Source organism: Engraulis encrasicolus, chromosome 14 (assembly GCF_034702125.1).
Source record: "Engraulis encrasicolus isolate BLACKSEA-1 chromosome 14, IST_EnEncr_1.0, whole genome shotgun sequence".
NCBI classification, from domain to species: Eukaryota; Metazoa; Chordata; class Actinopteri; order Clupeiformes; family Engraulidae; genus Engraulis; species Engraulis encrasicolus.
The window spans coordinates 30,715,236-30,739,394 of NC_085870.1; the positions used below are offsets into that span (position 1 = coordinate 30,715,236).

A 24,159-nucleotide genomic window follows, 5' to 3' on the forward strand; every position below is an offset into this window, starting at 1 on the left:
CATCTCACACATTTCCCAACTCCCCTAACCAATGTCACTGAACACTAAGCACAATTCCTTCTTTACACTCACATTTCAGTTTTAAAACACACTCTTTTCAAACCACTACACACAATTATCTGGATTATACCCAATTTTTCATGAAGAAAATCCCTGGTTGTCGCATTGAACACACTGTCATTCAAAACACTACAATCAACTGCCATACTATGCTCACTTCCTCATCACATTGGCAAACTCTCTTCATACCGGTTTACAATCTGAACTCATCACCCCATAAGGACACACATTGCATGTGATATTGATGAAAACATGAGTGGATGCAGTGAGAAAACACATTTGTTGAGTTTTTGAACTCGAAAATACGTTATACAAGAGATCACTTTCATGTGGTTACCCAATATTTTACAATAAATTAGTGCATTTTTTAAAATGTTAGAAAAATATGTAAAATATTTTTTTTTGCCACACATCTGTGTACTCTGTGTACTCCGATTCTAAAAACAATATTTCAGTATTTTATTACAGAAAAATACCCTCTTTAGTAAGTAGAACACTGAAGAAAATAAGTTTCTACTGTGTGTAGAGTTGAGTATATGAGTTGTACCTTGTGCATATTAGTGTTCAATGGTTCACATAAGAGTGTATTAAAATGACTGCTTGTTTGTGTCATTTGAGAACAAAATGACCTTTTTAGAAGAGAGTACATTGTTTTGAGACAAGACGTGCATTTCTCAGAGGTAGTGTGGAGTTTTGCCGGTTGTGTGTGAGGTTTGGAGATTTGTGTGTAGAGTTTTGAGAATTCGAGAACTGATTCCGAAAATTGTGTGTAAGCAATCGAGAAAAACTGTAACACCCCCTTTTCACTTTCCATTCTAATTCAATTCTTTTTATGTCCTATTTCTCTAACTTCTACATCACAATACTATATCATAGATATGTGTCTGCACTCATTTCTGGTCATGTTAATCTTGTCTACCTCAACTCACAGAGTATGTTTTTCTGTAGTTTTTATTGTTCTACCTATGACCTGTGTTATATGTGTCTTGAAATGTCCATGTGGGCATTGTGTGAATTTATGAAAGTTATTCTAAGTTACTCTAATAAGTTACTATGCTCTACACAAATACACCGTAGACACAAACATGGTTTCAGTATCATAGATCACCCTCTTATCATCCATGTTTTTGCATCGGAAGGTTATCGTTCCTTTTCTATCCTGACTCTATTCTAGAGACATGTGCTTTGGTATGTTTGTGTACAATATTGCATTGCAATGCTGATAAAAATCGACTCAATGCAGCTCTCTCTTGAGGTGTACAAAGAGTCTTTGTTCTCTCAGTGTGAAGGGATCTTCTTATGTTTTACGCTGGGAGATAAACATGAAGACAAACAACTTTTTCTCTTTTCCTCCCTCCAAGAAATGTTATTTTCACCTGCATAGATAAGCATTGCATTTTGTTGCAAATGTGCAGCATATTCTGCAATGTGATGTTAGCATCACCATTATTTTTAGTCAGATGAGGTGGCCATGCACTGGCCTTTTTGCTCCACATCAAAAACCAGAGTTTGGTACTGGGGTGCTCTGTGACTATTTATGCATTAGAAGCACTTTGTGAACTCTTACCCCCTATACCGTGACGTCAGATTGTACTGACATGTGAAGATGAGCAGGAATATGTTTCCATGCAAAAGCATCTATTTCTCTGCTAGTTAGTGGTGGACAGGTCACAGCACCAATTAAGCATGGCTTGAAGTGAAACATCAAAAGGAGTTAGTGCAGATTGAGAAGAACCATTTCATCTTTGATCTGATGACTAAAGGCTGATCTCTTCGTATGACTGAATATTACAGCAGGATCTTGTTTCACAACACCCAAAGTGTCCAGCTACCATGAACCACTGAATCGCTACTCCCTAACAACCTCCATCACATTATAGGCAGTTGGTGGTTAGAGGAGAGGAGAGGAGAGGAGAAGAGAAGAGAAGAGAAGAGAAGAGAAGAGAAGAGAAGAGAAGAGAAGAGAAGAGAAGAGAAGAGAAGAGAAGAGAAGAGAAGAGAAGAGAAGAGGAGAACAGAACAGAACAGAACTGGTGCCATGCTTATATTGCCTGCCGGATGCCTACAGACTTTGCAACATATATTCAAAACCTCACAATTACTTTTTGAACAACTGAGGGGAAAATAACATTTTGGGTCCCTATGACCTACTTGGTATGGTTTTCAAAAAAGCCAATCAAATCATGATTGCAAATGAAATTCCTGTGAGAGTTATAACTTTATTGGACAGCAGTGGCCCTATGTCTATACACTCTTTTCCTATTTTAACGGAACTTAGAAGCAAATACCGGTAGCTTTTCTGATGCTACTAGACTGTTAAGCCTGATTGAGTTTTCACTGTGTGTTGCTTACAATACCAATGCAAGTACTATAATCCTTACTAGTCCTTTCAGCAGAATCAAAATAATACCACCAGCACCTCTTCAAAGAGATTATTTATGAAGTATTATATTAAACGAGCTGCTGTAGAATAAAGACTCCTTTCCAAGTGTATCCCATAAACCAGAACAAGTCTTCTTAACATTGTTCAAACATTGTAGAGAACCTAAATAGCCTACTCGCCAATATGATGATACAATCTGACTCGTTTCTGTTGAAAGTTTAGCCAGGCATTCTAGGCCACACTATAGTTTCCAACATCTGTTCATCTCACTTAATTTGTTTTGGATATGACACATCATCAGAATATGTGCCTTACATTCAGCATCAAATAATACCTGTGTCTCAGTACAACAGGTGACTGGTGACAACAGGTGAAATACTTACATCATTGGAAAAGTCAAGCAAGAAAGATAGCCTTTGGTTACATCCTCTTTGGTTACACCCCTTTGCTTGCACTCCTTGCGAACATTCTGGTTGGCCACAGGCATGGCTCAAACAGTTCGAACCATTGACTGTTACACCGGGGATACAGGTTCGTTTCTGGCCCAAGGTCGTCTCCCAATCCTCCCCTGTCTCTCTCTCCCACTCGCTTCCTGTCACCACCTCACACTATCCTGTCAAATAAAGTCATAAAAGACGTAAAATATATGAAAAAACACACAATTCCGGTTAACACATTCAATGCCTTTTGAAACATTGCTTATACCCGGCCTTGCCTTGCCTTGACTTACCTATAGCCTACATTACAACAGATTTAATAATTTCAATGGTTACTGTAAATAATACTTCTCTACCACAGTGTTATTCGGGCATGAAAGACAGAGAAACCGCAGCACTAAAACAATGAAACTCCTCTATGCTCCGTATTTTAGACCACCCTTTGGCGTGACAATGCCTTTGAGAGTAGAGATAAATAAATATATAAATATATGAGGGAGGCCTACTGTCTAAAAGAAACTCTGGTATTATGGAAGATGATAAACTATGAAATGAGCTCAGCGGGACGTAAATACCATATTTTACACATACGCCACAGGGAGTGAGACAATATGCCAACTGCTTTTCTGTTGTAGATTACCACTTCCAGACTTCAACACCGCTGATGGGGTTTTTGGCCCTTATTCCCTAAACTGTAAGTTTTTAATATAGTTTTTCTTTCTCTCTTTCTCGATCTCTCTCTTTTTCACTCGTGCAAGCATGCAAGCGCGCGCGCGCACACACACACACACACACACACACACACACACACACACACACACACACACACACGGTTCTTACGAGAATTGGGAGGGGTCATTCAATTTCCGAAAGTCTTTGACTAAACTGGCATAACAGTTTCTTTTTAAAAAGTCCTCCAAGAAATTCTAGACCATGAGATCTTGTTAGTAAAGCTCATACCAGCCTCTTACACACATACTGTGCACAGGCACCGTTCTCTCTCCCCTCCCCCTCGCTCTCTTTCTTTTTTCTCTCTCTTCAAAAAAGAAAGCGAAAACTCACAATTGCCGACTGTTTTTTGTGTGCTGCTGAAATGACGCTACACTGACTTTCCTAGCAGTAATTATGTACCCATTATCCCATGCACTTAGGTGGGGAATCTGGGAAAGCAATCTACTGGCATGGTGCTGATTAGGGTTCATTGTGAAGCACAATGCAAAATCTTACCTCTTAAAAAAAGACCACCTTCCAGGCATTTGTTCACTTGACACATTGGACTGTGTGGTGGAGGAGCCCATGACAGAGCGCATTAACCCGTAACCATTTACCTCTGGTGGGGCGTGCATCACCAATCTGGCCCTATTTTCCAGAATAACCTGCAGAGAGAAATGCAGACGTCGAGTGGTCGCACCTGTGGTGCCGGACTGGTAGTTATTTTTGCAAAAGGATAAAATAAATATTAGCTTATTTTGCCAACAGTTTGCACACCAGTGACTCATTTATAGCAAAAAAACAACAAACAAACAAGTCAATATGCTAAGTAGATGAAAGCACGAGTGTGTGTGTGTGTGTGTGTGTGTGTGTGTGTGTGTGTATGTGTGTGTGTGTGTGTGTGAGAGAGAGAGAGAGAGAGAGAGAGAGAGAGAGAGAGAGAGAGAGAGAGAGAGAGAGAGAGAGAGAGAGAGACCCCATTACGTCAGCTTAGCAGTTTATCCTGGCTCCTATTTACAGTACACACCCCATATAGTATCTCAAAAAAACACACTTTGTGTATGCTGTGATGCCGTGTCACTATAAATCCATGCCTCCCCTCTCTCTTGACTTGATGATGTACTGCTGGCGGGATGAGCTGTCATGCGCAGATCGATAATTTCTGCGATAGACTTACATTCCGCACACTGCAGCGTAATCAATTATGATGATTAAATCAGGAGCGAAAAAGCAAGAAAACCATTTGTATAGAGACACAGGTAGCCCCAGAGCATTGTCTGTCAATGCTCAGGTCCACAGAAGAAATGACACCACCCTACTGTGTTGTTGCCCTGAGAGGAAAGAAAGGAGTGGGGAAACAACGTGATTTATAGCCATGTAGTAATATCAGAGAGGAATTCCTCTCTGGTAATATGTTAGCATGCACGGGGCGTTATTGAAAAATGGCCACCGCGCCACGGCAAAGGACATTTTATGGTGGGTGTGGAGAAGAAAAGCGACGCAAAAAGGGAGGAAATTAGTATTGCAAGTGAGTACACGTGCAACGCCTAACCTACTTCATTACCGCCCAGCGTTGCGGCTTCAGACTGGAATATCTTCTAGGGTGTTTTGTTTGGTTCAAAAGGGTGTTCCTCTATTTCCTCGTTGTAGTCAATAGGGGGGCTGTCAGATAGGCTTGTGACACCAGCCTGAATGAGCCTGACTAGGGGCACCACAGTGTCACAGCATGCTGCATACATTAGCTGGACACCATCCATAAAAACTGCTCTTTTAAAAAGACACATCGCTTTCATTCCCATGTGGCTGTGCCCTTCGCATCAATATCTCCCAGCTATACCAAAGGAAGTAGAAAAATACACCAATACAATACATATATACTGTACATCTCTCTCGCTCGCTCTCTCTCTCTCTCTCTCTCTCTCTCTCTCTCTCTCTCTCTCTCCAAAATTTGTTCTGAGATACTGTAACAATGTGAAGGCTTGCGTGATGGAAAACGAATGTGCTTTCATCCGTTAAGGCTGTGCATGGGCTGACAATGTCACTATCATTGTATGTAGTGTTTGTATAACTGTTGGTATACATGCACTTTTTCTAAACAAACAAGAATAATTCGTAGCGAGACCCATTCTTAGTCAAGCACCATCGTTTGTAGTGGGTGTTATTTGCCTTTGCATGGAGAGGTTAGACTTATTGTACTGCATGTAAATAAACACAGTGCATACCACTCCATCCACTGATAATTAAAAAAAGCATTAAATATTTATTGATTTTTCAACTGTATATTTCCATACATTTACAATAGGGGTCAACATTAAAGAGGTCTTGGGTACTGAATGTCTGTGATACAGTGCATGTTTTTCTTATCACTTTTAAGTCCCCAGCCTCAAACCAAGCCAGAACAGAATTAACACTGAATAGAACGGAAATCTGATGCAATAATTCACCCAGGGGTCTGGCTATTAAAAAAAGAAAACATTCTTTAGCCCAGTTGCTGGGTAACAACTCCACTTAGACAACCATGTTAGGAACCTTTGCCACTTTCCAGTTTAATGCACGCATGGGTCAAAAGAGAACATTTGAAAAGATCTCGTTAAAAAAGTCAACACAGAATGTCCACGACATGAGCAAAAAATATCACAACACAATAAAAAGTAGGCTATGTCAAGACGAAACTGATGCCTGTACTGAATTGACACATATATTCTCTCATTTTTGCCTCAAGCATCTTTTCTTCCCATGTTGTTGCCTTGTTAGTATTTTACAAAAGTGTTCCAAAAAAATAAATACAAATATTTTCCACACTGTGTTTCTTGTCGGTGACCCAAATAATGCTGCTTCGACACTATACTCTCACATTCGCACAATATGTTTCTCCAGTTCCCACAAGAGTTCTTTTGGGCAGTATACCAATGTTCACTCGCTTTCCTTTTTTTTTATTGTTTCCTTTTCCGCCCTCAAACTTCGCATCTTTCAAGTCCATTCATTTGCTCATATCACTGTATCAACAATGAATAAATAAATAAATATAAATTAATAAATACATAAATATGTTCTTCTTTAATAAATACATTTTCGCTTGTGGGGAATAGTTTGCCTTGGCTTGAGAACAAAAAAAGTGTCCCTAGACTCACACTGCAGAAATGCCATACGGTTCGTATTCCTTGAAACGGTTATTTCTGGTCTCTGCCTCCATGGAGGAGGAAAAAAAGCACAAATACAAATGAAAAAAAATCCATGATGTCGGTCAAAGAGCAGTGGTGTGCGTCTATGATGTTTTTTTTTTTCTCCCCACACTCATATAGTTCCACCGCTACAGACAGAATCCAGTTTATCACCCCCATTTTAATCCACAACTGGAAAAAGAGAGGGAAAAAGGTAATGAAACTGTCAGTTGTTTGCCAAAGTGTCACCGGGGAACGGGTTCAAGGACAGTTAGGACGCTGTTCTGTCAAAAAGAGAGAGATGAAGTGCTGGCAGCAATAGGAGGTGGAGAAGGAGGAGGACGAAGAGGACAGGAGGAGGAGGAGGAGGAGAAGGAGGAGGTGGAGTGGTAGAAAATGGAGGTGGGAGGAGGACGAGAGAGACCATGGGAGGGAGGAGAAGGAAGGCTAGGAGCCCTCCTCCTCAGGCTGTCCAGGGGCATAGTAGCCAGCCAGCTGCCTGAAGCGCGGTCCCCAGTCACTGAGGTAGGAGAAGTCCTGCTCGGAGGTGGTGGAGAGGGTGCGGATGGAGCTGAGGGAGAGGGCGGGCGAGCTGTTGCCCTCGAAGGCGTACGTCTGGAAGGAGTCGTACGGCGGTACAGAGAGGTCTGCGTCAGCCTGCTCCACCTTCTTGCGGATGTAGCCGCGGAACAGCGAGAAGTCCGTGGGGCCGTCCCTGCCACCACCGCCGCCGCCGCCGCCGGCCTCGGCGCTCACTCGGCTCTGGATCCACTGCGGCAGGCAGGGCAGCTCGGCGGTGGCGGCGACCGTGGTGGCACCGCCGCCGCCCGAGTCGGAGCTCTTGGCCTCGGGGAAGTCGTAGAGGCTGCGCAGGGCGCTCATGTCGTAGGCCTGGGTGTCCTGCTCACCGCCACCCTCGTCGTTGTACTTGATAACGTTGTCGCGCATGTCCTCCTCGTCCTCCGACATGCGCTGGCCCTTGCGGTGGCGCTTCAGCGTCAGGATCAGCAACACCAGCACTGCAAGGGGACAAGTGGCAGAAGAAGAAGCCCGTCAGGACAGGACAGGACAGGCATAGCAAAGAATAGAGCAGAGAATAGCAACACCAGTACTGCAATGGACAACAAGTGGTAGAACAACAAGCATGTCTGGACAGAACCACACCATGGATAGGTGGAGCAAAAAACATAGTTTCATTATTATATGATATCTATTTATTCTCAATGGTTACAATTTGTAGCACAGATCTGTGCAGATTCCAAATGCAAGTGAGAGCTTGGACTTATTACAGAGTTCCATTATGCCATCAGCGCTTCTGATGCTTCTGCATGCCACAAATCTTGAGAGTTTCCATATAATATATTTCACTTCATTTGACCAGAAAATATTTAGTGTCCCCTCCATAATCCATGTCCAGTATGAAATGTAAACTTGTAATTTGCTTTTTTGGCCATATAGTTTTAGACCTCTTTCATTCACATCCTCATTGGTGTCAAGAGAAATTATAAATAGATGAATGACAAAAATAGGTCAACACTTAATAATATTCCATTATATGAGATACACTGTATTGTCTTGAGAGAAATCCCAGTGGTCTGATAAAATTGCAATATAGTAATGAAAAAAATAAAAGTGTTATTCTTTGTTTGCACAAACAGTTTTCACTGAGCATAGCACATATTATTTACCATACAGGAGTTAGGAATGACAGAGTAATTTGAGAGAGAACAGCAAACAAAACACTCTGAATATTTCATGATATATATGACAAATGACACGACAGAGCATGCAACACTATTCATTTGTTTGACTGATTGACTCTGAAATTGCCACACATAAAAAACATTTTCTCTTCAGGGAGATGCTTTGAGGCTTCGTCTGGTGACACAAATGAAATAAAACAGCCCATACAGTGTACTTACAAAATGACCCCCTCAGCCCATATCTTATTTTTATTCCATTTTTTTTATATTGGCGTTGCTTCTACAGATGTCAGGCCTTGATAGGTCCATTCCGACGTAGCTCATATGATGAGCTGAGATAATGAAACACTAAGTTTTGAATGCGCCCATATTGATTTTTAAGTGAACCCGGTTAGCGGGCGAGCTAATGATTCCTTAAGCGTTACAGTATGTGCTTGACATTTTAATAAAAGTCGATAAGCCCATCGGCCCACAGAGAGCCATGCATGGATTAGCGCGGATAAAGCATTCGCAGGCCTAATCTAGATATGATTGTGACGAGGTTAACAAATGCACAGATATCAGTAATGACTCCGTAATAATAATCTGATTTGAAAATGAAAACAATTGCGACGGATCAGTTAATGGAGTGGTGGTGGGGATGGAGGAGCATAACAAAAGCTGCATTCATCCCCCACAAATCAATGAGCCTTTAATCTCAGCCGAATTAACTTCATTAGTCTCTCTATTTTGTAATTAGGTACATTGCCTTTTGGGCCGACTCCCACCCCACTCTCAGCACTCACCCAGACTGAACCGAACCCCTACTGGGCTGCCAACTCTCACACAGAATCCCAAACAAGGAGACCGCCTGCAGGCCATGGCGAAACTAGATTTTTAATGTTTTTCTTGCATTTCATAGGTCAAAAGTGGTGATCAAAAACGAAAATGATTAAAAACATATCCTGTGGTCAAAATAGCATCATATTTTTATTCCAAGGTGGTACTCATTGTAGTGGCCGGGGCAACAAAAAAAGGGAAAGCCCACCCCGTGCTGGGTGGCCGTGGGTTAAAAAAAAGCTGTGAGGAGGGTCGGACCACCCTGTCTTGGTGCCAATAGTACTGAGTGGCTGTCGGTGAAAGGAGCCCTTTGAAGAGGCCAGCAGCCATTAGAGAGAGAACAGGACAGAGCACAACCACCATCACAGCCGCCGCCGCCACCGCGGAGAAATAATTAAAGCCCCCATCAAATGGACTCCAGCACTCCTGATTGGGGACTTTTTGTGTGTGATTTCAAAGTCTTTGGTGTCACACTCCAATACATCTGTCTGGACTTTTGGGGAAAAAAAATCGACCTCGGCATGGTGGTACCTGCATTTGTGCAAAATCACATCTAAAAGCACTAATGGAGACTTATCTCCTCTCTGCCCAGTTGTTCCACTGATGATGCCTATTACAACATTAACATATCCCTGATCATTTATACTATTTTCAGAACTATTTTCAAACCAATGAACAGGGAAAAAAATTAACATAACTGCTATTGGTTGCTTTTACTTCTGTTCATGGTTTGCTTGTGAAAACACAAGTAGGCCTATACCGAACCATACACCGCACATTTGAGAATTCGTCTGAAGCATTACCAGCCCTTAAGTCATAATCATCATCATCATCATCATCATCATCACCTTTATCACCTCAAGCCACCTCTATCATCTTCAGATGACAAAGGGTAAAGCTGACACAGGGATGAATTTAAGACCTTTTCATGCCTGTCGGAGTAGAACTTTTCCCAAATTATATTTGAAATTGAGTCCATAGCTCTGGCTGGGCCGCAGCGTGTGGTTTTCTACCTATCCCACATTTCCTTTCTGTTCTTTTTGGTAATGGCTTGTGGGAGAAAAAGAAAAACAAATGCACACACACACACACACACACACACACACACACACACACACACACACACACACACACACACACACACACACACACACACACACACACACACACACACACACACACACACACAGTGACATTCATATTAATCTATATAAATGACTTTTGTGTGTTGGGAGGCACAATAAAGAACTGTCTTTATTCAGTGAAAATGACTTGAAAAATGACATGCAGGGGGGAAAATAGCACAGCGGCGGGCGCCCGAAAAGAGCCGTGGACTGAGGAATGAGGTCGGGAACGTTGATCATCGGTGTCTCCCGCACAGAAAACACAGAGAGATGATCTGACTCACAAAAAAAGGGGAAAAAACACATCCCCACCATAGCTGCAGCTAGCTACCGCCACACTGACTTGCCTTGAAGCAGCGCCCCATTCGGCCACTCGAGAGCCACAGGGAGAGGAGAAACAGACACCCACAGTACCTACACCAACAGTACCTACAGCTACAGGACATACGGTGCACACATGTGACACTTAAACATAAACAGCCCCACCCAGCACACAAACAAATACACCAACACACACAAACAAATACACCAACACACATCAATCCACCACCACTCTCTCTCCCCAACCCTGCCACGCAAATGAACACACGACACACACACAAAAAACACACACACACACACACACACACACACACACACACACACACACACACACACACACACACACACACACACACACACACACACACACACACACACACTGCTCCCCCCCCCACATAAACACTCACCCAAATAACATGTGCGCATGCACGAACACACATACAGACACACACGTGCACACATTCACTTATCGTTCCCATTTTCTGTCTCTCTCATTTGTTTTTTTTTGTCTGCTATTTGGCACCGACTGCGAGACACGTCGCTGGGGGTATTTGTGGCAAAAACCTGTTTCAATTTCACAGCCCTGCCTCTCCATGGCACTGAGCATTCCAAAGCAATTATGCAACAGATGAAAACGCCCCCACTAAGACTTCACTTCTTCTCCAGTGCAGCCAGGGCCCGCACACAGCTTCGTCCCAGCCCAGGACAACGTCATCTAAAAGGCCCCACCGGCCAATACAATGTATAAAGAGGAGCCAGATCTGGGGCCTCCTATCTCCCTGGACCCGGGCAACTGACCCCTTTGCCCCCCTTCCCTGAGTACAACCCCATCTGATGAAGTCCCATCCAGCCCACTTGCTTTCTCCACAGAAGCATGTTGGCCCCCATAGCACCACACCACATTAACAATTCAAGAGTGCTGGCTTGGTCTCTCCACAAGAGCTGGTGACCTGGAGCACCAGGTGATCAGCGAAACAAGTGTGATCGTTTGAACCTGACCAGGTGACCATGCGAACTGACCTTTACACCCCGGAGACTGAACCTGACCAGGTGACCGTGTGAAGTGACCTTTACACCCCCGGACAAACACCTACGCACCCCTGGCCCTGCCAAAAGAGGTGCCCTGGGCGCCATAGTTTGGGTTTGTTTGTGTGTGTATGTGTGTGTGTGTGTGTTTCTGTGTGTGTGTACGTGTGTGTGTGTGTGTACGTGTGCGTCTGTGTGTGTGTGTGTGTGTGTGTGTGTGTGTGTGTGTGTGTGTGTGTGTGAGTGCGTGCGTCTGTGCGTCTGTGTGTGAGTGTGTGCTCGCGTGCCTGCGTTCGTGTGTGTGTGTGTGTGTGTACGCACACTCTAGTCTGTACCTGCACTACCGCAAAACATGTGGCGGCTCCTCCGCCTACAGATGTTCCAATAACCGGCCCTGACAAGGCGGCTAATTTACCCTTGGGCTGGGCGCGGCGCGCGTACCGCACTGCAGCGCGAGGGGGGGGGGGGGAGGAGCGGGGGTAGGGCGGCATCACAGCAGATGGGCCGTAATTGGGACGGATGTGCGCAGATGCCTCGGCGCGTCGGAATGGATTCATCACGTCAACCCCTGGAACCAAACTGATGGAGGGAGTGTTTGTTTTGCGGGTAATTAGGCAGAAATTTGTTTTCCTTTTCCTCATCATGCCGCCGCTGATCTCAAAGGGGCCCGGCGGCCCGTGGAGAGCCCAAGTGTTCCGCACTCTACACCACCACGTCCTCTCCAGCCAACCTCCACCTCCACTCCGCTTGACACTTCATGCACCTCAGTTTCACCCTGGCCTTTCACCTGTACTACTTACAAACACACACACAGTCAACCAGTTACCGTACCATACATCAGTGGTTCTTAACCTTTTTTTCTTAAAGCACCCCCTTACTTATGCCCAAGATAAGACGCGCACCCCCAAACCAAACTTCTACACGTACAAGAAATAATTCGAATGATCAATTACAATGATTCTTGGTTGAGACATCAATCAATACATCAATACTTTAATGACTTTAAATGGGCACCAAAACATGTCTTAATTTGGGTTTTGATTTATCATAATTATAATTTTGGTCACAATTTTGGTGAACTCCGTGCAACCCCTGAAATCTCTGGCGCACCCCCAGGTTAAGAACCACTGCCGTACACAGTCAGATACACACGCATGCAGGCACGCACGCAAACACACACGCACACAGGCAGGCAGGCAGGCACGCAAAATATACACACTCACACACCACTCTCTTTGTCACTCTCTCCCCATCGGTCCTTGTTCCTTTGTCTCTCTGTCTGTCTGTCTGTCTCTCACTTTCTCTCTCTCTCTCTCTCTCTCTCTCTCTCTCTCTCTCTCTCTCTCTCTCTCTCTCTCTCTCCCACACACACAGTTGGAACAACTATGCACGTCCTATAAGGTAAACACAAACCTTTCCCAAAAAACATCCCCCACCATTCGAATTGTCAAAACAGGAATAAACATTTAAATGGTACACCAGTCCAAGGATCATTGACAGTCCGGGTGCAATTCATAAGTAATGAAGTATCTCCCAACCTTCCTCACAAACGCTGGATATAACCAGTTGGGCATAGTTATTTACTGTCAATGGGCATAGTACTTTGTACTAGGGCTGCATGATATCAGAAAAAAATCGTTACTCGATAACAGCATGCAATACCTTGATAACGATATTTAAACAATATTTAGAAATATAGCCGAATGTTTTTCTTGTCACTAATTTGACGGCCTGTATGGGGAGCGCGGCTTTGGTGGTGTTGACATTCAGCTAGTGATTAGACGGCACAGAATTTTTTTACAATATTAAGTCACTTTCGCAATACATATCGCTAGGGCTGGGAATCGATCCACATTTCCTGGATCGATTCAATTCCGATCCAGAAGGTCACGATGCGATTCGATCCACGATCCGATTCAATTCTATTCGATATCGATCTTTTGTATTGCTGGGTTATCACTTTAACCCATTTATGTCTAGAATTCTAAGACCGGCTATATAAACCAAAATATCTCAGAATTTGATGCCCACACAAACATGACATACCTTGGTATGAAAGAAACAAGCAGGAAACTTGGTAAGAGAGAGAAAGGTGAGAAAAGACTGGCACTATTTACTTGAACAGGCCGTGTGTATTTGTGCATGTAGCCTACATGAATGTGAAAGAGAGCTACAGGATGTGGTTGAGAAAATAGCACCTATAACCATCGGCAAAAGATCGATCCACAAAGTTGTGAATCGATGTCGGAATTTTCAATTGTGAATCGATATTGGATCGTGGATCGATCTTTTGAACCCAGCCCTACATATCGCCACTCTTGATATTGCAATTTCGATACATTTTCGATATATTTTGCAGCCCTACTATTTGTACCTAGTATTTTATTCACTACAGTCAATGATACTATGACACCACATAGGACAGATAGTCTAATGTGTAATAGAAACACACTTTGTGCAGTACACAGTTGCATACTCTTAAGAGCATCAGATTGAGGGGGCAACCACATACCGTATAACATCAACACAGGCCAACACACACACACACACACACACACACACACACACACACACACACACACACACACACACACACACACACACACACACACACACACACACACACACACACACGCACGCACATGCACACACACACACAAATCCACCAGCCTCTGTATTTCCTGCCCAAAGCTCCCCCCGCTCCCTCATTCAGACTGAGAGCTGTTTACTGGTCGATGCGATGGTTAAGGAGCTCAGCCGAGTCAAACAAAGCTGTGGATAGCTCTCACTGATGTCCCCCCCCCACACACACACCCCTCAGCAGCAGCAGCGGTCCATTCCAGTCGAGCCTCTCTCCACTCCACAATGAGTCCAGCGCTGGCCTTTCACATCCCTTTCATGTCCTCCTCTCCTCAGCCTCCCACACTTACTCAAACTTCCTCACACTGATACCAGGCAGAGCCCTCCCAGCTTAGGGCTGTGTGTACTGTCATGCTTTCTAACACTACTAGTCTAATAACTGAGGCTGTTCTTGTGTTTAAAGGGTCTAATTCCTACCAGAAGAAATAGTTACTGCACTAGGGTTTCTGTAAAAAAATATTATTGAGAAGAAATACTGCGCTTTCTGCACCAGGGTTTGAGTACAAGTGAAAACGTGTAAAAGCATGTTCATTAAAACTATTTCCATACCACCATGTCAAAGTCATTATTACATCTAAGCTAGGACACTTAATATTCTAAATGCAATGAAACAATACACTGTGGATTTACAGTATATGTACGACTTGCTGGTGTACGGCTGTGAAACGAGAAGCTATAGAGTGTATTCGGATCCAACAGAGACACACAGTTTCACGAGAGGTGAAATTATATATTTGTTTTGGTACGGCCATGTGACCCTTTGCTGCTTTGTTTTTTCACCAAGAAATAATTTAGCGCACGGCTCTGTCTGCACACAGGCAAAGTTAAAATATTAATTGCGTTCCGCCTGCTCTCAAAGCCAGAAGATTGAGAAACAATGTTGAAGCAACTCATTAAAATAAATTTAACTTGGTGCCACTCATTAAAATACCAACAACTTAATCAGCTCTCATTGTGGCCACCGCGGCAACCCAAATGCCACTGATTCATTCAAAGCCATACCAACATAAAACACTGCTCCAAAACAGACAGGGACAAAAAGCACTCTCCAAATTGCCAATAGTTACCATATGTGGTAGATTAACAGACACAAGGACATGTGCATGTGTGCTCGCAAATGCACACAGATAGAGAGATGAACACACTACCACACAAAAACAGGCACACAGACACAGACACAGACACAAAGAGACATGCACATGCACATACACCAACACACACACACACACACACACACACACACACACACACACACACACACACACACACACACACACACACACACACACACACACACACACACACACACACTATGCACAATACACTGCATGTTGCCATAGGAGAAAGAAAGAGAGAGAAAGCTACACAGAGAAAAGGTAGTCATGAAACTTTCAGAAATGACAACAGCAGCCTTTTCTATTTGGTTAGCTTACTGAGAGAAGCGTGGCACTGTGCTGTTGCTGCTGATGCTGCGGCTGCTGGGAATGTCTAGAAAGGCATTGTGTGTGTGTGTGTGTGTGTGAGTGTGTGTGTGTGTGTGTGTGTGTGTGTGTGTGTGTGTGTGTGTGTGTGTGTGTGTGTGTGTGTGTGAGTGTGTGTGTGTGTCTGTGTGTGTGTGTGTGCGTGCGTCTGTGCATGGGGCCGCTGACAGCTTAGGCCGGGCCCAGGACAAAGTCATCTAAAAGAGCCCCCCGCCTACTACATACAATGGAATGAGGACCCAATACTGGTTCTCCCCTCTTCCTGGGCCCTGGACAACATACCCATTTGTACCTCTCTGTCAGCTTCCCTGTGTGTGCATGCGAGCATATGTACGTACGTGTGTGCGTGTCTATTTAAAGGCGAAGGGGGGTCTATTTAAGGAGGCGTACGAGCTGTGGGGACAGGAGTGCTGAGACAGCTACTTCCTAGCGGTAGCGGCATCGCTCAATGTGTCCACAGCGCTGGGGGATTGCAAAGAGGCTTGATGTCATTCATAAAACCCCCTGTATTGTACGTATGTAGCCCTTCCTTCTTGAACAAAACACCCTTTTCGCCTCCCACATGAAAGGGGATATCTAGCTGAAAGGTCTGACCGCAAAAAAAACCCTCTTAGTGCTGCTTTTTTAAAGAATATGTATAACGTCAAAGGACATCAGAAAAATATTGGGGAGAAAGCAGAAAATAGCATTTATTCACTGTATGGATATACTCGTCATATGGATATAGCCCCTCTTAACTGTGCACTCTACCACTTTCTCTCCTTTATACCCTCTTGCAATACTATCTACTTACTCTATTCCACTCTAGTCTGCATTGGAGATGGAGCTGCATATGACATAGGTTCTCAGATATTATCTTAGCTACATAATCACGCCAATAAGCCAGTGTAGATGGACAACACAGTGTATTCAGGTAAATAGTAATGTAATTGCATATGGCATTTACAATATATGGATAAAAATGAGCATTTTAGTGGTCTTTGTGCACATCATATTTCAAGCATACTGTACGTACAGTACACTAGGACTGACGAGAAGAGTGACTGACTCTCAATTAACACTGCAACACAGGATGGGGATATGGAGGTACAGTATTAGCACACTGAAAAAGGCACACAGCGAAACACAATTTAGTTGAACATTTGGCCCGGCACCCTCAGAGTTTACGGTAAGTATTTAAGAGTGAGGCCAAGCTAAGCAACGTACAGTATTAGTCCATGCACTTTGATATCCACGCTCCATACTGCAGCTGTTGGTTTGGATGTGGTGCGCTTCTGTATAGTATGTAGGCCACAGGTGGCCAATAGCAGGGCAGCCATAGCAAGCTGTGCATCTGACAGCAGACTGGCAGGAACGCCTTTGTAATGTGCACTAAGGCTGTAACGATACACCCAACCCACGATTCGGTTTGTATCACGATATATGACCCACGGTTCGATATGCCCCACAATTTTATTATTTTTTTAAGGGAAAAAAATAAAAAGAAAATAAATTATGGGCTATATTTATATATAGGCCTATGCTTTCTTTTTGCATTTACCTGCCTACATTATTTTTTTAGGTCTACTAAATGATGTTGCAGATATAGGCCTACCACTGCAACCTGTTCCCCAGGTGTTGACATCAAAGCACAACACAGAGAAATAAGGGATATTAGTTCACCAAGGAAAAATAGGCTTATTACAAATAGGCTTAGATAATATCATGCTGAGATGCTGACCATGTGTGAGAGACAGAGATGGAGAGAGAAGGGTCAGGGTTCCAGTATAGGTAGCCTATAACAACTGTCTCACATTGTCAAACATTATCCAATTAATATCCAAACATTAACTGAAAACAACACAGGTAATAGTTTATTAGGAAACATGTTGTATTAAGTTACTTACAGAAATGCAACACTTAATTTTGATGTTTAATATTTTTGTAACTGTTTTGATCGTGCAGCAGCGCGCACGCGCTTATACAAACAAAACTCGAAATGAACCTCAGTTATGTTCTCAGTATGCAACACGCACGTTGTCTTTTGTTTGGTTTTGTGATTTGACATTTTGAAATGGAGCATGTTTTCGCTAGGCAGGCTTTCAATGTGGGGAGGATATAATGCTGCCTAATATCCACATCGACCTCAACGTTCGCCCGACTTCAGACACTCTTATGAGCGTATAGAGCTCTTTCAAAGCTCTTTCAAATTTGGGCAGGCGGAGCATCTCGCTCTCTCGCATTCTTTCTCTCTCTCTGCTCAACGTCTATCTCCACTCAACATACATCGGCGCATGCATGAATCAAAAACATCTTCACACGTTTGATAAAGCCTTCTTGGTCTGTTGTTCATTTCTGTGCTTTACCTTCTGACGTTTGCCCAAGTTTTTTGTCTCGCGGTCGCGGAGGTTGCTCAGGCAATGAATAACAACCAATGCACGTGCTGCTGGTTGGACGGAACATTTTACAGGAGAGAGGGGTGAATGGAAGTGTTACTCGCTCATGTGCGCCCCATTTCTAATTGTCTTTGAGCGTATATACAAGCATTAAGCGCATATGCAAGCATTTGCCTGTATCCTGCTGTTTTCTAGACTGAGGGTTAACAACTTTAAAAGGGCGCATCGCGATTCTGCGAGGAAGGTTCGCGATAGGGGTTCGTGCGTCTGCGTACCGCGATCCCTCGGTTCGATGCAATATCGTTACAGCCTTAATGTGCACCATAGGCCGCAGTCTTGTACAAGTGCCCTTTTTGGTTCATGTTTAGCCTTTTGCTCTTGTGTTGAAATGTTGTATCTGGATCATCTGGATCTGGGGTCCGTTTCTCGATTATTGTCGTTGCTAACCGTCTTAAGACCGCCTTAAGACGTAACACCATTCCCTTGGATTTAGTGGTGAGTGTCGCTGTCAAGATGCAGTTGAATCGCTCGTACGAAGGACTTTGTTAACGACGATAGCAAAGACGCTTTCGAGAAACGGACCCCAGGATCCTTGTTTTCAAACAAACAAACAAACAAACAAACAAACAAGCAAACAAAAAACAAACAGAGTGGGGTTTGTGCTTGGGTTGACCATAGCAAAAGTAGTGGGTAACACTTTACTTTACGGATCGCTAATAAGGTGGTAATTTCATGTTAATTTCATAGTTATTTCATAGTTATTTCAGGGTAATAACTGTTTGTTTTTAGTAACAACAGCAAAATAACCATACAGTTTCCAGTGCATTGTGGTGACACCCTGATGACTCGCAGCACAGTGACACTTTGTTCACACACACACACACACACACACACACACACACACACACACACACACACACACACACACACACACACACACACACACACACACACACACACACACACACACACACACACACACACACACACACAATGCACTGGAAACTGTATGGTTATTTTGCTGTTGTTACTAAAAACAAACCGTTATTACCCTGAAATAACTATGAAATAACTTTGAAATTAACACGAAATGACCACCTTATTAGCGATCCGTAAAGTAAAGTGTAACCAAGTAGTGTATAGAGCAACATCAAGTCAAGTCAAGTCAAGTTTATTGTCAATTTCTTTACATGCACTGGTCATACAAAGAATTTGAAATTGCGTTTCTTGCTCTCCCATGCAGACATAGACTAATCTAGGTAAGGACATAGACAGTATAGACATAGACAGTACTCATACATGGACATAGACAGTATGGACGTAGACATTGCTCATACAGACATTTAAAGTGCAAGACTGGACAACAGAAGACTTGTAGAGAACATACATTAAGAGGAGGTATTTTGTTGTTCTTTTTCTAAAAGTCCTTTATAGCGTTCTGACATAGTAATAGTAGCATTTGAAGAAATAAATAATTAAAAAAGGTTTTTATTAAATACACCAGCAGCAGTATGTGTGTGTGTGTGTGTGTTTGTATGTGTTTTGTGTGCGTGTGCGTGTGTGTGTGTGTGTGTGTGTGTGTGTGTGTGTGTGTGTGTTTAGTGCAGGTAGAAAGTGCGGTGTGCGTCTGTGTGTGTGTACCTGTGTATGTGTGTGTGTGTGTGTGTGTGTGTGTGTATGTGTGTGAGTATGAGTTGTGTGTCAGTGTGTGTATGTTTGGGTTTAGTGCAGAAAGTGCAGTGTGCTTGTGTGTGTGTGTGTGTGTGTGTGTGTGTGTGTGCATGTGTATGTTTTGAGTTAGTGCAGGTTGAAAGTTCAGTCACAGATGTAGTAGTGCAGGTGGAATGTTCAGTCGCAGATATGGTGGTGGGGATGAGGGGGGGGAGCGTTGTCAGTGGCCTGGCTGGCTAGAGGCTGACAGTGAAGGGAGAGTGGGTTGAGTGTTCAGTATCTTGATTGCTTGATGCATCGTGCTGCTTGCAAGCCTGGTGGTACGGGAACGGAGGCGCCTGTACCTCTTTCCAGAGGGCAGGAGGCTGAACAGTTTGTGTGCAGGGTGGCTTGTGTCTTTGATGATCATCAGTGCTTTTCGGGTGAGGCGTGCGGTGTAAATGTCCTGCAGGGAGGGGAGTGGTACTCCAATGATCTTCTTTGCTGTGTTCACAACACGCTGGAGTGTCTTCCTGTTTTTCTCCGTGCAGCTTCCTCCCCACACTGTGATGCAGCTGGACACGACGCTCTCTATGGTTCCTCTGTAGAATGTTGTCATGATGGAGGGTGTAGCACTTGCCTTCTTTAGTTTGCGCAAGAAGTAGAGACGCTGATGGGCCTTCTTCGCCAGTGATGTAGTGTTGGTGGTCCAAGAGAGGTCGTCGCTGATGTGCACTCCAAGGAACTTGGTGCTGCTCACTCTCTCCACAGCATCACCGTCGATGGTCAGTGGTGGCAGTTGTTTTTGGACCCTCTGAAAGTTGACAACAATCTCCTTGGTCTTGTTGACATTCAGCAGGAGGTTGTTGTCTTTGCACCATCTGGCCAGCAGGTCTACTTCTTCTCTGTAGTGGGTCTCATCGCCCTTAGTGATGAGGCCCACCAGTGTTGTATCATCCGCAAACTTCACTAGATGGTTAGTGCTGTGGGTCGTTGTGCAGTCATGTGTCAGCAGCGTGAACAGCAGGGGGCTGAGAACACAACCTTGCGGAGCCCCCGTGCTCAGGGTCAGGGTGCTTGAGGTGTTATTCCCTACCCGTACTGCTTGTGGTCTCTGCATCAGGAAGTCCAGCAGCCAGTTGCAGAGGGAGGTGCTGAAACCTAGTTTGTCCAGTTTTCTGATGAGTTGTTGTGGTATTATGGTATTGAATGCTGAGCTGAAGTCAATGAACAGCATTCTCACATATGAGTCTTTATTGTCCAAGTGGGTGAGGGCTGGATGGAGGGCAGAGCAGATTGCATCCTCCGTGGATCGCTTGGCTCGGTATGCGAACTGGTAGGGGTCCAGGGTGGGGGGTAGGGTGGCTTTGATGTGTGACAGGACTAGCCGTTCGAAGCACTTCATGATTATGGGCGTCAGTGCTACAGGACGGTAGTCATTGAAGCATGATGGTGATGATTTCTTCGGCACGGGTATGATGGTAGCAGCTTTGAAAAGTGATGGGATGACTGCTTGCTCCAGAGAGATGTTAAAGATGTCTGTGAAGACATCCTTCAGCTCTTCTGCACAATCCTTCAACACTCGGCCAGGTATGTTGTCTGGGCCAGCTGCTTTGCGTGGGTTGATGGTGGCCAGTGTCCTCTTCACACTGGCAGAGGACAGGTACAGGGGTTGATCATGGGGGGGAGGGGGAGTTTTCTGTGGATGAGTGTCATTTTGTGCTTCAAAACGGGCAAAGAAACTGTTCAGGTCGTTTAGCAGAGAGGTGCTGTTGTCACAGCTTCGTGGTGCGGGCTTATAGTCCGTGATGGCCTGTATGCCCTGCCACAGGCTCTGTGCATCTCTGCTGTCTTTGAAGTGTGTTGTTATATTGTCCGAGTATTCCTTTTTTGCTTTCCTGATGCCCTGGGACAGGTTTGCCCTTGCTGCTTTTAGGCCAGCTACGTCTCCTGCTCTGAAGGCTTTGTCTCTGGCCCTCAGCAGTCTGTGAACGTCTCCTGTGAACCATGGCTTCTGGTTGGCCCTGGTGGTGATGCGTTTTATTTCTGTAACATCATCAATGCATTTTGTGATGTAGGAGGTCACGGTGTCTGTGTACTCCTCAATGTCAGTGTGGTTGCTGTGGGTGGCAGCTGTTTTGAACATGTCCCAATCTGTGGTTTCAAAGCAGTCTTGTAGTCGTGACACGGCTCCCTCTGGCCATTTTCTCACCTCCTTCAGAGCTGGTTTGGTGAGTTTTACCTTTTGTCTGTAGGCTGGCAGTAGCAGAATCGTTAGGTGGTCTGATAGGCCGATGTGGGGGATGGGCTTTGCCTTGTATGCTCCTTGTTTTGGGGTATAAACAAAGTCCAGGGTGTTTTGTCCTCTAGTTGGAAAGTTAACATGTTGGTGAAATTTTGGAAGTACTGTTTTGAGATTTCCGTGGTTGAAATCTCCCATGACCACTGTGAAGGCATCTGGGTGTGCATCTTGTTGTTCACTGATTCCCCGATGCAGCTCGTTCAGTGCCTCACTTCTGGCGCTGGTGGTGTTGCTAGGAGCGAGGTAAACTGCGACCAGTAGAATGGCGGATATTTCTCTTGGTAGATAGAAGGGTCGGCACTTGATGATCATGAACTCCACTAGTGGAGAGCAGTGTCTCTGTACCACCGTAGCATTTTTGCACCAAGCATCATGTGTGTAAACACATATTCCTCCCCCTCGTTTTTTCTCTGCAAGGGCTCTGTCCGCTCGGTGGCACGTAAGTTGCTCCAGTTGTAAAGCCGAGTCGGGTATGCCGTCGTTCAGCCATGATTCTGTAAACACGGTCACACAGCAGTTCCTCACAGTTTTGTTCGCTGATCTTAGTAGCCGTATGTCATCCATCTTATTGTCCATAGATCTTACGTTTGCCAAGAGAATTGATGGTATTGCTGGACGAGTTGGGTTGGCTGCAAGCCGTGTTTCGACGCCACCTCGTTTGCCTCTCTTCCTAATTCTGGAGCACCTCTTTCGCCGTCTCCATGTAGGCGAAGCAGACGGGTCCGATGTATGCCGCCGTAGTATCCCAAGTTCTTCCAGTGTCTCTGTTGGTATATCCAATACATCGCTTGAGTTGTCCATTCTTATCTGCAACAGCTGTTGCCGACTGTACATGCGTTCCGACATAGTTTCCGACGATAGACATTTCGAATGACACATTATAACACAAATAAACACTGCGAGTTGGGAGAGTAAGGAGTCGCTGCAGCTACGTGCGCCACATCCGGGTAAAAAAATAAAAAAAAAAAAAAAAAAAAAAAAAACATACTACACTCCATACGTGTCTTCAAAACTTCACATTCTACTCCTCACTACCTTCGGCATGTTTTTGCATAAAATAGTGGGTTATGCCATAGCCACAGCGTACCCAATCTGCAAGTTTAGGCAATTTTAAGGCAAGAAAAATAAAAAATGGTGAGCCTGTGGCACAACCGGAAAGGGTGTGTTAGCAAGGGCACCGCCAATACAATCGTGAATAGTGGATATGGAACTACGAGCACATTCTTGATGGAGCAGTGCTGTTTTGGCTGTGCAGCGTACATGTGCACTTTGCCATTTCAATGCATTCTGGTTAGAAATGGCAAAGTGCGCATTCACTGCTCCATCAAGAACGAGCCCATTGATTTTAGTGAAGTCATGTGTGTGACTAGTGCCAATAAAAAGCTATACATAGCTATTGAAGTTGATAACAAACCTGATGAAGTCATGTAAACACTACTTTCACCCAAATCCCGCTAAGGGACTACAGCCAGTTTTGTGGTGATTATTATATCTTACAAGGGAGTAGTAGACATGGTGCTCAAACAGCATGAATTGATATTACTCTGCTGTTGCATCAAGTACAGTATACTCTATGGAGCAACACAGCTGGATTCAAAGCAAAAAACAACCTGCTGCTGCTTTCAACACATAAATCCATTTCCTTCCACAGACGGTATAGCCAGAAGTGAAATCTGCCCACACACAGCACAGGCCAGGATAGCACTATCTAGCTCCATCGAGACAACAAAACGTGGAGGATTAAATGTCTCCGACCTGATCAATTTTACATCAATCGACCAGGAATTGTATAAGAACTGTACAGTACTAACATTGTGTGACATCACACACACAGTACTGTAGGTTTTTTCATGTGAGACATAGATGAAAGGTTCCAGGCACATCCATATTTGCCAGTTAATTTCATTGACAGCAATCTCAATGGTCTGTAATAGAAAGCTGTATTTTAATGACATACAGTAAATAA

General features: G+C 44.2%; 1 protein-coding gene across 1 annotated transcript in view; it reads right to left on the reverse strand.

The window, feature by feature from the left end:
• Positions 1-6,615: 6,615 nt before the first annotated feature.
• The window catches only part of LOC134462389 (cadherin-22-like), a 107,975-nt gene continuing 90,431 nt past the window's right edge, over positions 6,616-24,159 (reverse strand). The window contains exon 11 of the mRNA XM_063215395.1: positions 6,616-7,771. Coding sequence (XP_063071465.1) covers positions 7,200-7,771 — 572 coding nt within the window. The 3' untranslated portion in view covers positions 6,616-7,199. The remainder of the gene's footprint in view (positions 7,772-24,159) is intronic.